The 19,584-nt window shown below is 43.8% G+C and overlaps 1 protein-coding gene across 5 annotated transcripts in view; it reads left to right on the top strand.

The window, feature by feature from the left end:
* The window catches only part of LDB2 (LIM domain binding 2), a 246,301-nt gene that overhangs the window by 188,916 nt on the left and 37,801 nt on the right, over positions 1–19,584 (top strand). For all 5 annotated transcript variants that reach the window (XM_081207872.1, XM_081207871.1, XM_081207874.1 and 2 more), the window contains 2 exons: positions 12,507–12,629; positions 15,162–15,245. In XM_081207872.1, the coding sequence (XP_081063998.1) occupies positions 12,507–12,629; positions 15,162–15,245 (207 nt within the window). The remainder of the gene's footprint in view (positions 1–12,506; positions 12,630–15,161; positions 15,246–19,584) is intronic.

The following is a 19,584-nucleotide window of genomic DNA, read 5'->3' as shown; positions in this document are numbered from 1 at the left end:
CTGCCTTGCAGACTTTTCACAGACACGTTGTTTGCCAGTGTGAGAACCGGATGCTGGACTAAATGGGCCTTTGGCCTGATCCAGCCATGCTGTTCCTATGCTGGAATTCAGTTCCCATCAGCACCAGCCAGCATGACCAATTGTCAGGGATGGTGGCTTAAAGTTTGAAGTGCCTCTGCTACAGCAGTAAAGTAACGCAGGTAGGTTTTTGCCCCCAGGCAATGTGAGAGGGTAAGCTATGACATCTCTCATCATAGACCACCAGCATTATCCAGCGCATGTCCCTTGAACTTTCTTCCAAATTAAGGATATGCTATGGCTCCAGGTGCTGCAGCCAATACAATTTTCTCTCAGGTTATGTTCCAAAGCCAAAATGACGTATAATCCAAACACATTGGGTTCAGTGGCAGGTGGGATTGCCCTTCCCCTTTCCATCCCCTTTTTACATGTTTAAATTTTTGGTCATTCGCATAAAACTGAATGTACACAAGTTAAATGCGCATAAGTTGCGAGTTACTTGTAGCTGTCTTTTCTCAGGACACTGGAATTTGGTTTGTGTGCTAGTAATTCACTGTTAGCGGTCTGGCATTGGTAGATCATTGGGCTTACAGTCTTCCCATTGCAACCATCAAGTTTTAGGATTATGTCTACGAACCACTCCCATCTAGCTCTGACCTATGGCATGGTTCTTGAATCATCCATGTTACTTCCATGTTTAGCTTCCAGACTGAAAAGCACTAGCCTCAAGATTATGGCCCAGTTGACTTAATGCAATATTTTTTAGGAAATTGGTTCTCTGGGATGTTTAACCCTCGATTAATAGAATAGTTGAATAGATATTATCCTTCAATGGCCAGGCTCTGAAGTTTCTCAGGGAGCATAGATTTCCCTGTCCCCACAGATCAGAAGATAACACCCTGTTTTATGGGCCTTCTTTTACCAATGTGAGACCAGTTTAGGCAGGGCCTCTGCTTTAGAGCATTTTTTCCAGGGGGCAGACCTATCAAGCCATGTTCTGCCGGCTGAAAAGATTCCCATTCTTAAACATTCTTCTTTGTTTCTGATATGGTGCCACCCAAAATTTCTTAAATTATTTTCTTGTTTATTTGCACCTATGAAGCTTCTATATGGACAGCAGTTTTTAGCATTCTTGTTTTGCATGTTAATTTCCGTGTTTCCTGTGGGAGTGAAAAAGCACCAAATAAAATAAGATAAAACAATAATAATGAACTTCTGCTGCATAGGTCAGCATGCTGTCTTCTCTTTAGTAAATAACTACCCAACTGATTGAAGCAAAACTAAATTGGACTTTAGGTGGGTGGGGAAAGAATCTTTCCGAAACCAAGTGTTTAGAAAATTTCAGTGGTTCATCTCAGCACCTGAAATGTAGCCTAATTTTCCCCATAGAGAAGGGCATCATATTAGATTTCGTAGCATTCATGGAAGCAATATTGTTTCAACCTGAAAAATTGCACATTTAGCCTATAGCAGCCCCAGTAATGAAAGATGGAGGTCACATTTATGGGAAAGTTCTCCTGTTCCAATAGCATTGAAATGAATATGGACCACTAAGTCCAGCATTCTTAGCAGTTACGCTGGAGACAGGGTATAAAAAGCCAAACCAAATGAAAGTGGGTTGGAGAAGAAGTATTGCTTCGGCAACTGTGCTGAATTTTCATGTTCCAGCATTTTCAAGGCAAAAACTGCCTGCCGTTAGCACAAACAGCAACAAAATTAGTTATGGAATCATAGAATTGTAGAGTTGGAGGGACATCTAGTCCGGCCCCTTGCAGTGCAGGAATCTTTTGCCCAATGTGGGTCTCAAAGCCACGATCCTAAGATTAAGGATCTCATACTCTACTGACTGAGCCATCTTGCCTCTCAGTTTTGTGTGTGTGGTATGATTTGCAACCCCCAAATAATGCTGCTTCGGTGCCTTTTTAATGCCTTTTTTTAAAGCTATGTAATTCCAGCTGATAGATAATGTAAACCTTATTGTCATGCTCCTCTCAATATATGGCAGGCTACAGGATTCCAATCTCTGCCCCTGCATCCAACCACTACAGATAGACTAAAAGGGCAAAAGAGTTCATACACACCTAGAGTTGTAAAAGTATAGGAGTCATTCTCACCTTCTGGAGAAATATCCAGAAACTGGTGGCGGACCCTGTGAGTGGTCACTATCTCACTTGCCTCCAGGTCTTCGGTTTAGTGATGGCGTCATGGCACCACATGCCAAGGCCCCTGGCAGGGATGGAATCTACCAAATAAGGAGAAAGTCCAGGGGTGCAAAAATAGGGCTGCCATATGCCCGGAATTTTCCACACCTAGCCAGGATTCGTCTTTCGAAAACGGCGTCCAGGCAGAATTTTCGGAAACCAGTTAAAATGTCCGGGGAAACCCTGGGCGTATGGCAGCCCATATCGGAAGTATTGAATTTTTGGTGAATTTCTGGGGAAATCGCTTCATCCATCCTTCCGTCCACCCAAAAGAAAGCTCAACAACTTTTGTGTCCGGATTTTCACTTCTTGAAATAGGGCAACCCTTTGCAAATACATTTTTTCAAAATGAATTCCCTCATTCCCATTCACCTCTAATTGCTTTCCACCATGTATACAACACTTCTTTTGTCTCACTGTCATTTTTGGTCAAAAGGGTTCACAGGCTTTTATTTCATTTTTAACCCTGCATAGCCTTTTTACTAGAATCAATGGTAAGATGAGTTTCCACAGCGTGAAGTGTAACGCCTGCCTTCATGTTTAAAACAACTGTCTCTTTCCAGCCCTATCTGACTTTGATGGCATGGTAGAGATGGTTTTTATTTAAGGCTAGTAATGCTTGTGTTTCCTTATAGCACCACGTAAATGCATAAAAGATCAGCATTGTTAAAAGTGTAATAACAGCCCGTGTGCATAGCTGAAATATACTTTCCCCTCCTGCGCATTTGAATCAACAGTCTGTGTCTCAGTCCTGGACATAACACCAGTGATCAATTTATGTTCCTTTACCTTATAAAAAGTAAAGGAGCACGTTACTTTTATGAATTTACACAAACCATCTATCAAATAAGGATTTTGGGCAGATATAAGAAACTCTGAGCAATAAAAACTGAAGGTCAGGGAAGAATTTATTACTTTGTAAAATTTACATTTTGTGCAATAATAATAAAAATAATAATAAAGCAAAAGTGATGCTGTTCTCCCTCCTGGTGGTGGAAGTTGCAGAATCTTTGACAATTAAGCAAGACAAAGAAGGGGTTAAAAAGCTACTGGTTAGTTTGAGAAATGTTCTTTTTTAGTTTTCTTTCTTTTTTCCCCTGGCCTAGTCTGGAGTTGCCACGTGATCTCCTGAATGCCTGCCAGCCTCTTTCTTGTTGATCCTCCAGAGACCATCTGTGCTGGGGGCATTGATTAGAGTGTGTCTGCCGGGATTACATCTTTTCTGTTGCCATGCCAACTAATCAGCTGATTTTGGTTACCACAGAAACAAAATGTCAGAGCTCACAGCACGGTAACATGAATGCAGCACAACAGAGAATGTTTTCTTAATTGGAGACCTTTTCATTTTGGATTTTATAGGAAAGGCAGCTTCGGGGGCAGGGAAGGGAGGCAGCTCCGAGTGAGATTTTGGCTTAATTGATTAGAGAGAAATAGTTTGGTTTAGAATTAGAAAATTAGAAAGTTAAATATCGTCACATAGTGTGTTTGTTCGATGTTACGATCTGCGAGTTAAAAATGGTCATACTTGAAATCATACACATGGGCATGATCCATTGATTTTTAATGTAGATTTGCTACAACCCAGAGCTTGCATTTCTTTTAAATCTGTGAGTTTACAGTAACTGTTGGGACAGGAGACAGGACTAGGTCTCATCACCTGGTGGGTACAAAGGAGGAGCCGAAAAACCAATATACACATTCACTATTGTGACTCACAGCCTTTACCAGAACCTATCTTTAAAAGATGCCTGCTTCTTGGGAGAAAGGCGATGGCAAACCTAGACAACATCTTAAAAAGCAGAGACATCACCTTGCCAACAAAGGTCCGTATAGTAAAAGCCATGGTTTTCCCAATAGTGATGTATGGAAGTGAGAGCTGGACCATAAAGAAGGCTGATCGCCGAAGAATTGATGCTTTTGAATTCTGGTGCTGGAGGAGACTCTTGAGAGTCCCATGGACTGCAAGAAGATCAAACCTATCCATTCTGAAGGAAATCAGCCCTGAGTGCTCACTGGAAGGACAGATCCTGAAGCTGAGGCTCCAGTACTTTGGCCACCTCATGAGAAGAGAAGACTCCCTGGAAAAGACCCTGATGTTGGGAAAGATGGAGGGCACAAGGAGAAGGGGACGACAGAGAATGAGATGGTTGGATGGTGTTCTTGAAGCTACCAGCATGAGTTTGATCAAACTGCGGGAGGCAGTGGAAGACAGGAGTGCCTGGCGTGCTCTGGTCCAGGGGGTCACGAAGAGTCGGACACGACTAAACGACTAAACAACAACAACAACAACAATCTTTAATGAATTTCTGGTCCTTTCAAAAACCAACCTAAACTAGCAGGCACCACCACATTTAACAAATTCTGGCAAGTTAATAATATGTGACTCTATGAGCCTGAAATTTGTTTTCTTACTAAAAACAGCAAGAGAAGCTCATTGAACAGGCTTGTAGGGTATACACGGTGACAACTACAGAGGGAAAAGCTTATAACGTTTTCAGAAAATTGCATTTTATACTTTCCTAGATAATGTCTCGTTAAACGAAAGTCCCTGAACACATGAGCTCTAGGTTTTAAACAGTATGTTAATGGTATTCAAACTACAGAGAGATCAGCCATTGCACTGAAACTTTAGACACTAAACAAATGTACCATTACAAAAAAAAACCGTGGAGAAATTGTGGATCATTTTCTAACAGTGGCTTTGTGCAAAATGCAAGTGCTGCTTCTTACACAGGGCCAAGCCAATTCCTCCTTACCTATCGCAGCTCCCTGTGCAAAATCCTATACTATTCCAAAGGTTCCTAAACTGTCAGGGAGGACCAGGGTCAGAGGGGGGGGGGAATGAATTTCCTGCTATGTCCTGTATAATATTTGTAGGTATAAATAAAATTCACATCATGTCCAATGATTGTCACTGTTAAGCAACAAACATCTATCAGAATTACGAGCAAAAGCGATGGGAGTAAATTTTCCATCTAAAGATTTGATGTGAAACTATGTAAGGTACATTTGGTCTGCGGAGTTATCTAGTCCAATATCACCCAATGGCCAGCCAGTAAGCCCATGAATGATGCTCACGAAGGCTACATCCCTGTCCCACTCGGTTGCCCACCAGGAAATGTATACTCAAAGGCATGCCTATGTCTCTAAACCTGGAAATCCTGTTCAGCTGTCATGGCATATAGCTGTTGATAGACCTATCCTCCAATACAAAGCCATCAGATCTTGTGGCAGTGAATTCTGTAAGTTAATTATGCACAATAAGAAGAAGTACTTTGTCTATTGAATCTATTGTCTATTGAATCTACTGCCAATCAATTCCTTAGTGTGTTCCTGAGTCCTAGAGCTGTGAAGGTTAATCAAAGCTCAGATCTTTTGTCCAGTGTGCACCACTCATTTATAAATACCCTCTGCTCTTGTGTATTTTATTACTATTCACTTACAGCATTCCTTGATAGAATATTTCCAGTCCCAGGGCAGGGGACAAAGTAATAAAAAAAATAAACTGAGAAACATAACAATACACAACAATTAGGTAAAGGTAAAGGGACCCCTGACCATTAGGTGCAGTCGTGACCGACTCTGGTGTTGCGGCGCTCATCTCGATTGGCTGAGGGAGCCGGCGTACAGCTTCCGGGTCATGTGGCCAGCATGACTAAGCTGCTTCTGGCAAACCAGAGCAGCACACGGAAACACCATTTACCTTCCCGCCGGAGCAGTACCTATTTATCTACTTGCACTTGATGTGCTTTCAAACTGCTAGGTTGGCAGGAGCAGGGACCGAGCAATGGGAGCTCACCCCATCACGGGGATTCGAACTGCCGACCTTCTGATCGGCAAGTCCTTGGCTCTGTGGTTTAACCCACAGCGCCACCCGTGTCCCAGCTCATATAAACAGGCCCAATAAATAACAAATTGGCAATTCTGTCACAGGGTAAGCAAGCAAACCTATGATGACAAGAATCAGATTTTCAATTCAAGCAAATACCTAGGTAAAAAACAAACACAAGATGAACAAACAGATTAAACAACCTATGGTCTTGGCAACAGCTCCCTCTTCATGTTTGGTAGCCCGTCCCTCTGTCCCTTGCACAAAGGCCCCACTCTGAGCCAATGGACTCTCCCTCTCTGGCTTTTGAGAAACATAAAACTTTCTTTTTTTAAAAAAAAAAGATATTTATTGAAACAAAAGAATTTTTTAAAAAATACACACAAAAAAGACAAAATTACAAAAAACAAAAAAACAAAAACATGAGGGAAAAAAAGAAAAGATAAAAGCATCCTTATCATATTCTCCAATTTCCATTACCTTCTTTCCATGACCTCCTCCTCCTCCCATCTCTTGTATCTTGATTAATGATTGTCGCAGCAAATCCTTTCCATAAGTCATAATATTTTATCATTACGTTACCTTACTCTATTCTCATTTTATCTTATAGAGACAACCTTAGAGCTTAAAACTTAAATCTTTTTTACCAACTTCTCATAACCATTACCTTTTTGCCTAGTTCTTTAAACATTTTAACAAGAGCCAAGTAATTTCATTTCAACATTTTCCCAACATTCATAAAACATTTCTACTAATAGTAATACAAAAAAGTACAATAGAATAAAAACAATCCAATCTTCTTCCAGCGTCCCCTCCCCCAGTCCCAGGGTTGTCAGTCTTTTTTTTTTTTTAGTCTGGCACATTAACCTGGTACCCTTATATCCGAGGCCTTCAAGTCTCTTCCATGTCCCTTTCGCAGCTCTTCTTCATATTTTCCTTTCACTCGCGGGAACTCCAGCTTTGTAGTGTTTTTGACCCTTTTCAGCAAATCAGCCCCTTTCTCATAGTCCAGACTAAGCTCCATGTGGTGTTTTAAAACATATTTCAGATTCCTTCCAAAATTGGGAGTCCCAACAGCTCCAAACCTCTGGCGGCCCATTTCCAGACTCGGAAAGTCCAAACCTCCCTGCATAGGGGGGGTCAATCCAACCCCCCCATTTCCAGTTCAATCCAAACTTTATCTTTCCAAGTCTGTTTTTTTCCAAGTTCATTTGTCAAATCCAAAAGCTCACTTTCCTGCTGGGCCGAGAGTCCCTCTATCCCTGGCGTCCCAGATTCAGCAGGGTCCTCTTCTTTCTGTTGTTCTGTCGTGGCACACTCCTGTTTTAGTTCCTGAGTGGGCTCCATATAATTTTCCACTACCTGATCAAAGGCACTGGCGGCTTTTGTCATAAAGTCCATCTTCTGACTTAGCTGATCCAATAGGGCACTTATATTACAGAAAGCACCCAACAGTGCTTCTGAAGGCATTGTCCTGCTAGGTCACAAAACTCTTTCCCACAGTTGTAATCAGTAAACCGCAGCAAGTTCCCAGGATTTAGTTACAATTTCATAGCTCCCCTCTAGGGGGAGAGACTTCTGATTCTTCTTTTCCTTGAAAACAATAGCAGCAGAGTTTCTTCTTTAAGATATTTTGTCCATATTTGTTCTTTTTTAAAAAGCGAAAGGAAACAATGGAATCACAATGTTTCCCTCCTTTTAACTATCTGTCAAAGCATTTATTTCTGGTCGATGAGCTTCAAACGTCAAATCTGACACTCCGCTCCAGGGTCAGGACAGTGGAAAATTACTTTACTTTAACTTTAATTCCGCAGGTTTAAACAACTCAATAAAAATCCCCCTTCTTCTCCTGCTTCCGAAGGGGGGTTCCGCAATTGTGAATGATGAAAGACGATCCTTTAAAAGTTATTTTTAAGGCTCTAGTTTACGTTGTCTTTGCTTTGTTGTAAGTACAAGAGAACGGAAGGGTGACTTCCTGTTTAGCCCTTTCCATTTCAGTACCAAATTAGGGTAAATTTTAGAGTCCACGTTCCTTTTATTTTGCCAATGCTTGTTTAAAATCCAGATATTTAGCGTTCCAGTACTCACGGTTAGTTATTTTCAATGCCAAATTGTCCCAGGAAAAAGGCAGCACTCTCCGGCAACGGCTGTGCGGCTTCGCTCCGCAGAAAAAGCAGTCGACTCACAGCACAGCGCCACTTCCCCCTCTTAACTTCGGAGCCCGTTTCTGGGTTCCTTATTGGGTTGGGGGGCGCTAAAGGTGCCCGCCGAGTCCCACGGTCACAGGCTTCATCCGCCTGTGATTTTCAGAAGGGTCCCCACTATGCCGCAGCGGAAAAGACCCGTTTCTTGCGGAGCTTGTTCCTCCAGTTCAGAGGGAGTCCGCCATCACCGGAGGCGCCACCCCGGAAGTCGAGAAACATAAAACTTTCACCCACACTCTGCAGCTTATCTAGGCCTCATCCTAAGAGGTCTGAATGGTTGGCCACAAGCATCCACAGCAAGAAACTCCCACCTCTTGTCCATAGCAGGAACAGAACAAAAACAGACACACATACACAAGAAAAATTGCAAACAATTGTGGCACGTTTTACCACCCTAGAAAAACTTTGGTAGCAAAGTCTCCTTGCTTTAACAACTCTTAAATATATGAGAGCCCTGTGCTTCTTAGCATCTGCTCACGCTAGCCAACATACAAAGTTGCTAGTTCCCCCGGACACTCAAGGGGCAGGAAACTAAGGGGTGCTGCTTACTGGGTCAGGAAGTGGATCCTGGTAATCAGGAGACAGAATGAACATGGGATTTAAGATAATTCTGCTTAGGCTGGTATTTAATCGTATCTTAATTTGGGGTGTCGTATGCATCCTGACTCTTCTGCAGATGGATGGTTTTTATTTGTTAAATAATTAAAATAAAAACAGCCCTAGTATACAACAGTAGAGGAGAATTGCTTTGGGAACAAGCAAAATAAAAGCTCTCGGAAATACTTGAAGCCAAGCGAGCCCTGGTTTTGCTGTCAGGATCTGTCAGTGGAAGAACGCTGCCTCCTGTCCAAAGAGAACGCTTTCATTCTTCCAAGGTAGCCATAATAAGCAGACCTGTGCTTTTGGGTACAGCTACTTACTGTATGAGCAGCAGCTACAGATTCCTTCCTGTTATAACACGCATAAAAGTCACTTCTGTTTTTATTTTATTTTATATATTATATTTGTATACAGCCCTTCATCCAAGCATCTCAGGGCAGAATAAAAATACACAGTAAAAGCATAAAAACAAGGACCGAAACAAAACAAAGCAGTTCAAGTTTCTTGGAGTTGCAGCTCCTTCAAACTGTTCTTCTTGTGGTTCTCTTGCATCTCTTGCTCAAGGAGGGTGTGTAACTTCAAGGAAGAAGACCCACTGACTGTCAGTGGATGCCCTCCTGAGGCATAGGCCATAGCGGACGTCAGCCCTAGTTCTAGAGGCCTGCAGTCAAAGACTTGGAGGGACTGGCTTTGTTTTTTTCAAATAAGTATGTGAAATTTCATCCCGCCTCATCTCTGCAGCTCTTGGACCTGTGTGGCTCTCTCTCTGTTTCTTCCTCTCATGCTGCTCTCACTTTTATTGTTGTTTAGTCGTGTCCGACTCTTTGTGACCCCATGGGCCAGAGCACGCCAGGCACCCCTGTCTTCCACTGCCTCCTGCAGTTTGGTCAAACTCATGTCTGCAGCTTCGAGAACACTGTCCAACCATCTCATCCTCTGTCGTCCCCTTCTCCTTGTGCCCTCCATCTTTCCCAACATCAGGGTCTTTTCCAGGGAGTCTTCCCTTCTCATGAGGTATTGGAGCCTCAGCTTCACGATCTGTCCTTCCAGTGAGCACTCAGGGCTGATTTCCTTCAGAATGGAGAGGTGTGATCTTCTTGCAGTCCATGGGACTCTCAAGAGTCTCCTCCAGCACCATAATTCAAAAGCATCAATTCTTCAGCGATCAGCCTTCTTTATGGTCCAGCTCTCACTCACCCATATCCCTCTGGACCACATTCTCTTCCAATCCCTAGCTCTCTCTTTTCCTATGCCAAGCAGTTTCTCTTGCCTGGTTGTCTTCCCAGGCTCCTAACCTAGGGCTAAGGTGCTTTTCTCCCCCTCCTTATGCTGACCAGCATAACTCTCTGGAGCAGCTATGGAGCTCAGTAACCAGAAACCCTTCTGCCTGCCCTACTACTTTGTGCTATTAGGGCAAGTTGCTCCCAGAAACTTCACCAACATTACTACTACAGCTTTTAATGCAGATATATATATATATATATATATATATATATATATATATATATATATATATATATATATTACACCCCCCTCCCCCAGTAATGGTCACATTGTCCAAGTGCTCAATCATGATCTATAATCGTGCCATAAACAACAGAGGTGCTTCTGTAAGATATGCTATTCTTAAATTACCAAATCAGGTTCCAGAATTTGTCAGGGCTCCAAAGTAAATAAATGTTCCCATTGATTATGTCCTCCTCTGAAATTCCCCACTTCCTGTTCCTGATCAGCCGCTGGTTCTGCCCTAGAGCCACTTTGAAAAGCCAGCCCAGGACACAGAGAGAAAATGTGCCATCATTCCTTTCCTATATCCACAGGTCCCTCCAGACTCTTCTTTCGCCCCTCATTAGTTCCATGGTTCGCCCGTCTTACAATATCCCTCGCTATGAGGCATCTGACCTATAAAAGGATTATCTGTCGGGTATGCTATAAATTCTCCTCTGGCTCCGATTGTAACGTGGGAGAAGAATTCAGGGGCTCCACAGTACTCCTTTTTGTGTGAATTAAGCATTGTGGTTTCCTGGTGCTCAAAGGAAGCCCAAGCCTAGAGAGCTTTGAATGCAATTGCGAATACAAATCAGGCGGACAGAAATGTTTAAACAAAAAGAATCAGTGAAGGAAACTGGGGCTAAAACTTTTTCAAAATTGAGAAGTGATTGGTGTGCAATCCATTGTACAAGCCCTGGGACACCAGGAGGAGATGAGGAGGAACCCCCAAAAGGACAAAAAAGGATTGAAAGATAAAACGGAAAGCAAAAAAATAGATAATGGGAAGGATGAAAATAACTATCTGAAGAATGACTACCGAATGTGACACATACCAGAGTAAACCTTACAACCACTTGGAACATGTAGAACTTTTATATCTCAGCATATTACACAAGATTGCTTAATGTCTATTACATAAAGAATACAGGTCCCTCTGGTCCAGCAGCTAGATATTATATTTGCACAACTGCAGCTGTTATCCAGAATGAAAGGTGAACAGAGCAAAACGAAATCCCTGGTTGGGAGCGGTGCAAACCCACCACCACATCTGAAGCCTTGCCACCCAGGTCAGCCAAGGCAGAAGGTGGGGTGGCTTTCATACACGGGTTTGCTGCGGCTGATTGGCCCAAGAATCCAGCTCCATGGGGGAATCCATTCTCTGAAACAGCCTCTTTGGGGGCTGTCTGCTAGCCGCCGCCAGTAGCAGAACCGCAGGCAGCAGCTTCCCACCTGCCATGGTGAAGTCCCCACTTCTCCTGTGGCGATCACACAGGGTCCCCGGACATTTCACCATCTATTGATCCCTGTGCCACCACTTTATTTCTCACTGCCACCACCCAGGCCCTACCTGGTACAATACTGAGTCTAGTCAATGTTAATTGGAACATAAACTTCCGTTTATTTATTGCAGTTTAACAAGCGTGTGGTTTCATAAACGGTATCGGTCAGTTACAATCATGGGGTGCCTATCCAGACCTATAACTTCCGCTACCTGCTCTCCCTCACTAAACCACCTCTCAGATATTTACTCGTCTGCCTAGCTCCTAACTGTTCCTGACTCAGCTTATTTCGCTACACTAACTCAACCTACCCCCAAACTCTATCCCAATTCACTCTCACTCCAACCAACCAACCAACCAACCAACCAACCGCCCAACTCCCAACAAACTCCTCCCTTCGCCCCCCCCCCAGAGCTGGTTTTATAGTCCCTCTGACTCCACCCCCCCTGGGTTATGATTGGGTAACCTGTTTAACTATTTCACCTCCAGCTTCTCCTCACCCCATGATGCTCCTCTCTACCAGCAGAGAGGAACCTGCACATCATGCTACCCCACCGCCCACCATCAGCGCCAGGGGGTTAGAATTGTGCCCTTTATGCCATTAAACATCACCAGCCATTTTACAGGGAAACAAAAAATAGGATTTAGATTGCACAGACCTATAAAATCCACAGCCTGCTTATTTAATTGTTCATTCTTAATTCCTCCCTTTTTCCAGAGGGGATACAATTTCCCCAATAAAGGTGAATAACAAAGTATATTGGCATTTATTTAGCTTGCTTAGGACTGTATTTTGTTTGGTTTCTTTTAGTTTTGTAGAGGCTCCTCAAAGAAGGGTGTGTGTGTTTGTTTATTTTCCTTCCTTTTCTTTTATTTCTCCTAGGTGTGCACAGAAGGACGTCTTATCTTGGAATTTACATTTGATGACCTTATGAGAATAAAAACCTGGCACTTTACAATTAGACAATACAGAGAGTTAGTCCCTCGCAGTATTTTAGCCATGCATGTAAGTAATTGGCCAGAATTGCTCTTTTTTTTTTAATCCATTAAATTTTGTCTAACAATCCAAACCCACCATTTGCTGTCACAGCCACTTATCTTAGACTTATGCACATTGTAAACAAGGATGTTATGTTGGTGTGTCACAAGCATTTGTGGATGTAAATAAGTAGACAGACTAGTGTCTCCCCTACTTAAGCTGATGCACACTTTCTTTCTGAATTAAATTCGGAGGCACATTTCATTCTTATATCCATTAAAGTTATTTTTAAAGAGTAAGAATACGCCACCTTAAATTTTAATTTTTATTTTATTTTTTACATTTTTGGGGACTCCATCTGCACCATACCTTTAAAGTGTACCACTTTAAACAGTTCCCTCAAAGAATCATGGGTACTGTAGTTTTTTAAGGGTCCTGAGACTGTTAGGACAACCCCTATTTGCCCCAGAGAGCTACAACCCCGATATTTCCCTGGGAAGGGGGGATTGATTCTCAAACCACTCTGAGCATTGTGAGAATAGTTAACAGACTACAAACCCCAAAATTCTTTGGGGAAGCCACAGCTATTTAAAGTATGGTCACCAGATTTTTTTTTTCAATGAATCTGGGGACACTTTTTTTTTATCTGAGTAGCAACAGGGAGTCAGGAGTGGGGATGCTGAGGCAAAAGACCCTGGGCCCAAGCACACATGCATATTGTATAAAGGTGCACCCTATTGAAACATAAATGTGCAGTTTTTAAAAAACTGGGCAACAGTCCCGAACCTTCCCCAATCTCCTGTCCCCTTTCTCTGCCACGTTTGTCCAGTTTTTATAAAATTGCACATTTATGTTTCACAAGGTTCGAAAGAAGGGCTTTGCGCCTTGCCTGGCAGAGAAACCACGCGTCTTGCGCTCCTCCTGGGCAACGGCCGCCCACCGCAACTCCTGAGCCTCCCCCGATCTATCACAACAAAGGGGGAAGGGGGCAGGAGATCTGTACTGTCAGACGTCCCGGTTCCCCTTTGGCAGTGGCGGCAGCAGCGAGCAGCTCCTGAAGCCAGCCAGAGCCAACTGCCCTACCAGGCTGGCTCCGGGCTGCTGAGGCTGCCGCTGCCACGTTTCCCGGGGGCAGATTTGCAAATCCAGGGACTGTCCCGGGGAACCGGGGACGTCTGGTAACCCTAATTTAAAGCGGTACGCTATAAATGTGTTGTGCAGATGGGACCTTATTTGCTTGTTACACAGATGTCGGCAATCTCTGCATGAGTTACCTTTGGCCCAGCTGGGCTCCAAAGGTACATCAGCACATGTCAGAAACAGTTTTGAAGTGCATTGGTTAATTGCATCCTTCTGAACTCTGCAGCACCCATATAGGGTATCGCCAGCATTGTCCCAACTGTTGCCCCAGGCCCATGTTACTCCTCTGTACAAAAAAGGGATTAGTCTTAGTATGCTTCCTGCTTTCGCTTCCTGCGCATTTCACATGCTTTCCGTTGGTGATACCATAGTAAAGTAAAGGGACCCCTGACCATTAGGTCCAGTCGTGACCGACTCTGGGGTTGCGGAGCTCATCTCGCTTTACTGGCCGAGGGAGCCGGCGTACAGCTTCCAGGTCATGTGGCCAGCATAACTAAGCTGCTTCTGGTGAACCAGAGCAGCGCACAGAAACACCGTTTACCTTCCCGCCGGAGTGGTACCTATTTATCTACTTGCACTTTGACGTGCTTTTGATCTGTTAGCTTGGCAGGAGCAGGGACCGAGCAACGGGAGCTCACCCCGTCACGGGGATTCGAACCGCCGACCTTCTGATCGGCAAGTCCTAGGCTCTGTTATTTAACCCACAGCGCCACCCGCGTCTGGTGATACCATACTACACCAGTAGATGAAATCTAGCATCCCGACGTTGTCTGCATGTTTGCTTTTGCTCTCGAGCATATTAATTAGGGAGTTTATTTTTTCCATTGGTAATTTGTAAGGCTGTAACTATTTTTATAGTAGGGTCCCCCCCCCGATTTGTTTCACTAACACTTAGTTGCTATGATACTGTGAGGTAATGTGTGTAAGAAACCCTTGAGGAGAATGGGAATTATTCCCGCAGTGGAATTCAAATCCGTGCTCTCATGCAAGCAGGGTAAGCTGTGATCCAAGAAAGTGCTAGTTCAAACCTTGCCCATTCCATAAAATAACTAGATGACCTCAAAACAAGACACAACTCTCATTTTTAGCCCCTTTACTTCATTGTGGAGACGACAATGTTAGTCTTCCTTACCCTGTTGTAAGGTTTCCTGATATAACAACTAGTCTAAAGTATGATTTTCAAAAAGCTTAGCAGTACCAATGCTAATAACCCAGTGTTTGGAATGAAATGGGCACTGCACTCTCCTTCCCTCAGTGAATTAGTGTCTAATGTTCAGTATAAAATCTTGGATGCTTTTTATAAATTAGCAGCTTGCTTTCAGATAGGATTGCCAATTTTTTAAGCATGTCCTTGATTTATAATGTTACTGTTGCATTTCTTACATGAGCATGAGACTGTCTCTTTGTTTTCCGTTACAGGCACAAGACCCTCAGGTGCTGGAACAGCTGTCCAAAAACATCACCCGCATGGGTCTCACTAACTTCACCCTCAACTACCTCAGGGTAAGCTTACCATGAGCAATTTTTGAAAAGGTTACTGTCACAGCCCTCAGAAGCTCTTCTGTAGCCTAAAGACCATGTGAGTTTTGTCACGGCCTGCCCCATAATTTCCCTTCATTTTCAAACCAGTTTCCTGGGGAACCTGAGATCTGTTCTGCTCAGCTCCTCTTCCAGGGTCGTGTCTAGCCAGGTAAATATGGAACAGAAGTGAACAGAAAGAAGGCAGCCCCTTGAAGGTTAGGAGTAATGAAAACACTAGTTAAACTTTGCCTGAGAAAGCATCTCTTCGGCGAACACAACAGTATTTCAAAGCTATAAGTTTAGAGAGACCTGCAGCTCAACATCTGGCTGATGATTTCGGATCAATATTTAGCACATCCACCCACACACCAGCTCTTGACCTCCTGCCCCTCTATTATTTTATCAGCCACGTATGGGAAGCGGTTTGCTATGAGTGCTGTCAGCCAGCAATGCAGTGCAGTTGTGGATGGAGGAAAATTCATCAAGAATTTCTGGGGTCTTGAAATCCATCAGGAAACAGCAGTGGAGGTAGGGGATGCTTCAGTTAGCACTGTGACGGTGTGCTGCTGCTGGCTAGCTGGCTAGCTACCATCAATGCTATCCACAAGGTGCAGCAAGCCATTTGTCAACCACATCCCCTGCCCACAACAGTGAGCAACGTCGCCGTGTGCAGCTGATTTTTTTAAAAAATAAAAGTATAATAATAATAATAATAAATTTTATTTATATCCCGCCCTCCTCAGCCGAAGCCAGGCTCAGGCCGGCTAACAACAATAAAATAGTACAACATACCAAAATCATTCATTATAAAAATAAACTCAAATCAAACTGATGGCAACCACTGGGCCAGAGCTCTGCGAAGATTGCCAAAGGAGGGAGTCAGGCTGTGTCCTGACCAAAGGCCTGGTGGCACAGCTCTGTCTTGCAGGCCCTGCGGAAAGATGTCAGGTCCCGCAGGGCCCTAGTCTCCTGTGAAAGAGCGTTCCACCAGATCGGGGCCACAGCCGAAAAAGCCCTGGCCAGCCTAACTTCTCTGTGGCCTGGGACCTCCAAGATGTTTTTGTTTGAAGACCGTGGGACATACCAGGAGAGGCGGCCCCGTAGGTACGAGGGTCCTAGGCCGTATAGGGCTTTAAAGGTTAAAACCAGCACTTTAAACCTGATCCTGTACTCCACCGGGAGCCAGTGCAGCTGGTATAGCACCGGGTGAATGTGATCTCGCAGCAAGGACCCTGTAAGGCGTCTCGCCGCAGCATTCTGCACCCGCTGGAGTTTCTGGGTCAGTCTCAGGGGCAGCCCCACGTAGAGCGAGTTACAATAATCCAGTCTGGAGGTGACCGTCGCATGGATCACAGTGGCTAGGTCAGGGCGAGAGAGGTAAACCAGCCCTTGATTCCCAAAGCAATTCCGCACAGAGTACTTTAAAATTAGCAACAACAGAGCTTAAAAACAAGGTAGGGGATATTAAAAGACACCACCAATAGTTAGAGCAATCGTGAACAGCCTCAGGCACTAAGACCTGAATCTTCAGATGGTGCTGAAAATTCATAAGAGACCATGCTAGTTATATCTCAGAAGGGAGGAATTTCATCCATGCTTTCCCCCATGCTTTCTTGACACAGGTCCACACTTTCGCAGTCCATATCTGAGCAACGGTTCTTTGCCTCACTGCTTTCCACTCTTTCCATGTTGAATTGGAACAAGCAGAACAATTTGGGTTTTCCATGGATCATAGAGAGCGTTTCACCAGGATTTGCCTTCCTTGTGACTGGCCTATCATAGAAGCAACAAACGGCCACCACAGATATCATAGAATTGGAAGGGACTCTGAGAATCTTATCGTCCAGCACCCTGCAATGCAGAAACGTTTAAAAGAGAAGATTTTTGTGAGGAAAGCTGTAAGGCACCCTCCCCTCAGTGCTGGATTTATGTATAAGCTAAACAGGCTATAGCTTCCCCCAAAAAAATTTAAAGGAAAAAAACCTGGATGTACATTTCTAAAATATAAGATAAAAAAACAAATAAAATGAAACCTTCATACAGCAACAGTGTTGTGTAGGCTTCTATTTGTTATGTGCAAATGGTTTTAGATACCTATTAGGTCCATAAATTACCATATGACATATATTCAACACAAAAAACAGCGACAATTTGTTGTCGACAAAAGACAAGTGGACTTATAAAAGGCCCCCATTACCTTCAGTAGCTTAGGGCCTCATCAAACCTGAATCTGGCCCTGCCTCCACACACACACACACACACACACACACACACACACAACAAAAAAACTTCAGGCATGGACTGGGAAAGTGCAGACTTGTGCCTAGAAAACTCTGAGGAAAATTAGTGTAGATGAGCCCCGAGAAAACCTCCCTGAGTACTGCCACATAGCAATGTTCAGCTGGGCTTTATGACTGAGTAAGGCTCGCTTTATCAGTTACTCAGATGCTAAGCTTGGTTATAAGGGACGTGGGTGGCGCTGTGGGTTAAACCACAGAGCCTAGGACTTGCTGATCGGAAGGTTGGCGGTTCGAATCCCCGCAACAGGGTGAGCTCCTGTTGCTCGGTCCCTGCTCCTGCCCACCTAGCAGTTCGAAAGCACGTCAAAGTGCAAGTAGGTAAATAGGTACCACTCCGGCGGGAAGGTAAACGGCATTTCCGTGCGCTGCTCTGGTTCGCCAGAAGTGGCTTAGTCATGCTGGCCACATGACCCGGAAGCTGTACGCCGGCTCCCTCGGCCAATAAAGCAAGATGAGCGCCGCAACCCCAGAGTCAGTCACGACTGGACCTAATGGTCAGGGGTCCCTTTACCTTTAAGCTTGGTTATGTCTAAAGAGGGCCATGGTGCGAAGGCAAAGCTCACTTCTTAAGGCAGGAGCACCATTCCAAAACCATTTCTCCTTTCTGGTCCCTTTCCTGAGTTTCTACTGCATTGGCTGTAATGTGTTTATGGTGGGGAAAATGAACTTTCTCCCATTGCAGTTTGATCCTTGCAGAGCATCTAAAGTTTTGCTCTTTTACACGCTAAGGGTGTTCCCTTCTCTGGTCTCACCATGTACACACCGAAATGTCAATTTTGGGTTCGTGTGGCAAGGTATAAAATGCAAATTGTCTGCAGGTGCAGAATACTGTGAAGCAAATGCAAAGTGGCAGATTAGCTAAAGTCTTAAAATATGCCAAATAGATTGTAAAAAAAAAGAAGGTACAGTAGACAAGTCATAATTTTAGTAGCACGCGCAGCTCCACGAGTATTAGCGATCCATACTCAATTCCAGTTGCTTTGCATGGTCACCTTTTTTGTCCCTATTAAAACTGGAGAGCAAGAATTAGAGAAGGGTGGAATTAGCAACCTTAAGGCATCTTTAATCCTAACTTTCCCCTGTTGAGGACTGAACTAGGTGTTCATTCCAGGTATAGACTTGGAACATAGCAGGGGGCAAGACCTTATGCAATGTGGGTGTGTATCTAGGGCAGGCATAGGCAAACTCCAGATGTTTTGGGACTACAACTCCCATCATCCCTGACCACTGGTCCTGTTAGCTAGGGATGATGGGAGTTGTAGTTCCAAAACATCTGGAGGGCCAAGTTTGCCTATGCCTGATCTAGGGGATGACCTATCCAGGGGAGAAACAGATGATGGACCTCAGTGTTGAAGTAGTCTCCGTGTCACACAAGGACCTCACATGCTGGGTAATCAGAAACTTAGATAAATGCAATACCGTTTATATATTGGCAGGAGTGGGCATTTTCTGGGCTTCTAGCAACTTCCATCAGACCTACCCATCACAATCATTGATCAGGGATGATGGGAGTCTTAGTTCAGCAACAGCTGGAGACCCTCTGGTTCCCTGACACAGGGCTACATAAACATGGAGGGGAATTTAGATAGTGAATTTGGAGGACTGGGGTTAAGGTAATTGTATATATTTTGGGGCAGGGGAGCCAGCGATTTCACTTTATGTACTTGGAAGCAAACATTCTCCTCAATTGACATACACAAAGCTATATCCTGCACAGAAGCGATTTTTAAAGTCAGCACTTCACATTATTTTAGTCAAATATTTTTGACTTGTTAACATTGTTTAATATGCTTTTAAATAGGTTTTTAAATTTATGCAAATAAAAGGCATCAAATTTTCTTTCACTGCATATTGCAAATGTTGGTCATAATCCTTAAGAAAAATTCCACTGATGGCCAGAACAAATCATTTTTATTCTCCAAGCCTAAAGTAGTTAACTATGCAGAAGCAGAAGCAGCCAACCGCAAAAGCAATAGGAGATAAACTTTGGTTGCCATAGGGAACTGTTAAGCAAGTGTAGA

The sequence above is a fragment of the Podarcis bocagei genome (assembly GCF_964188305.1).
Source record: "Podarcis bocagei genome assembly, chromosome: 9".
NCBI lineage: Eukaryota > Metazoa > Chordata > Lepidosauria > Squamata > Lacertidae > Podarcis > Podarcis bocagei.
The sequence above is the reverse complement of the archived record's forward strand: the minus strand, read 5'-3'. Positions and strand labels throughout refer to the sequence as shown.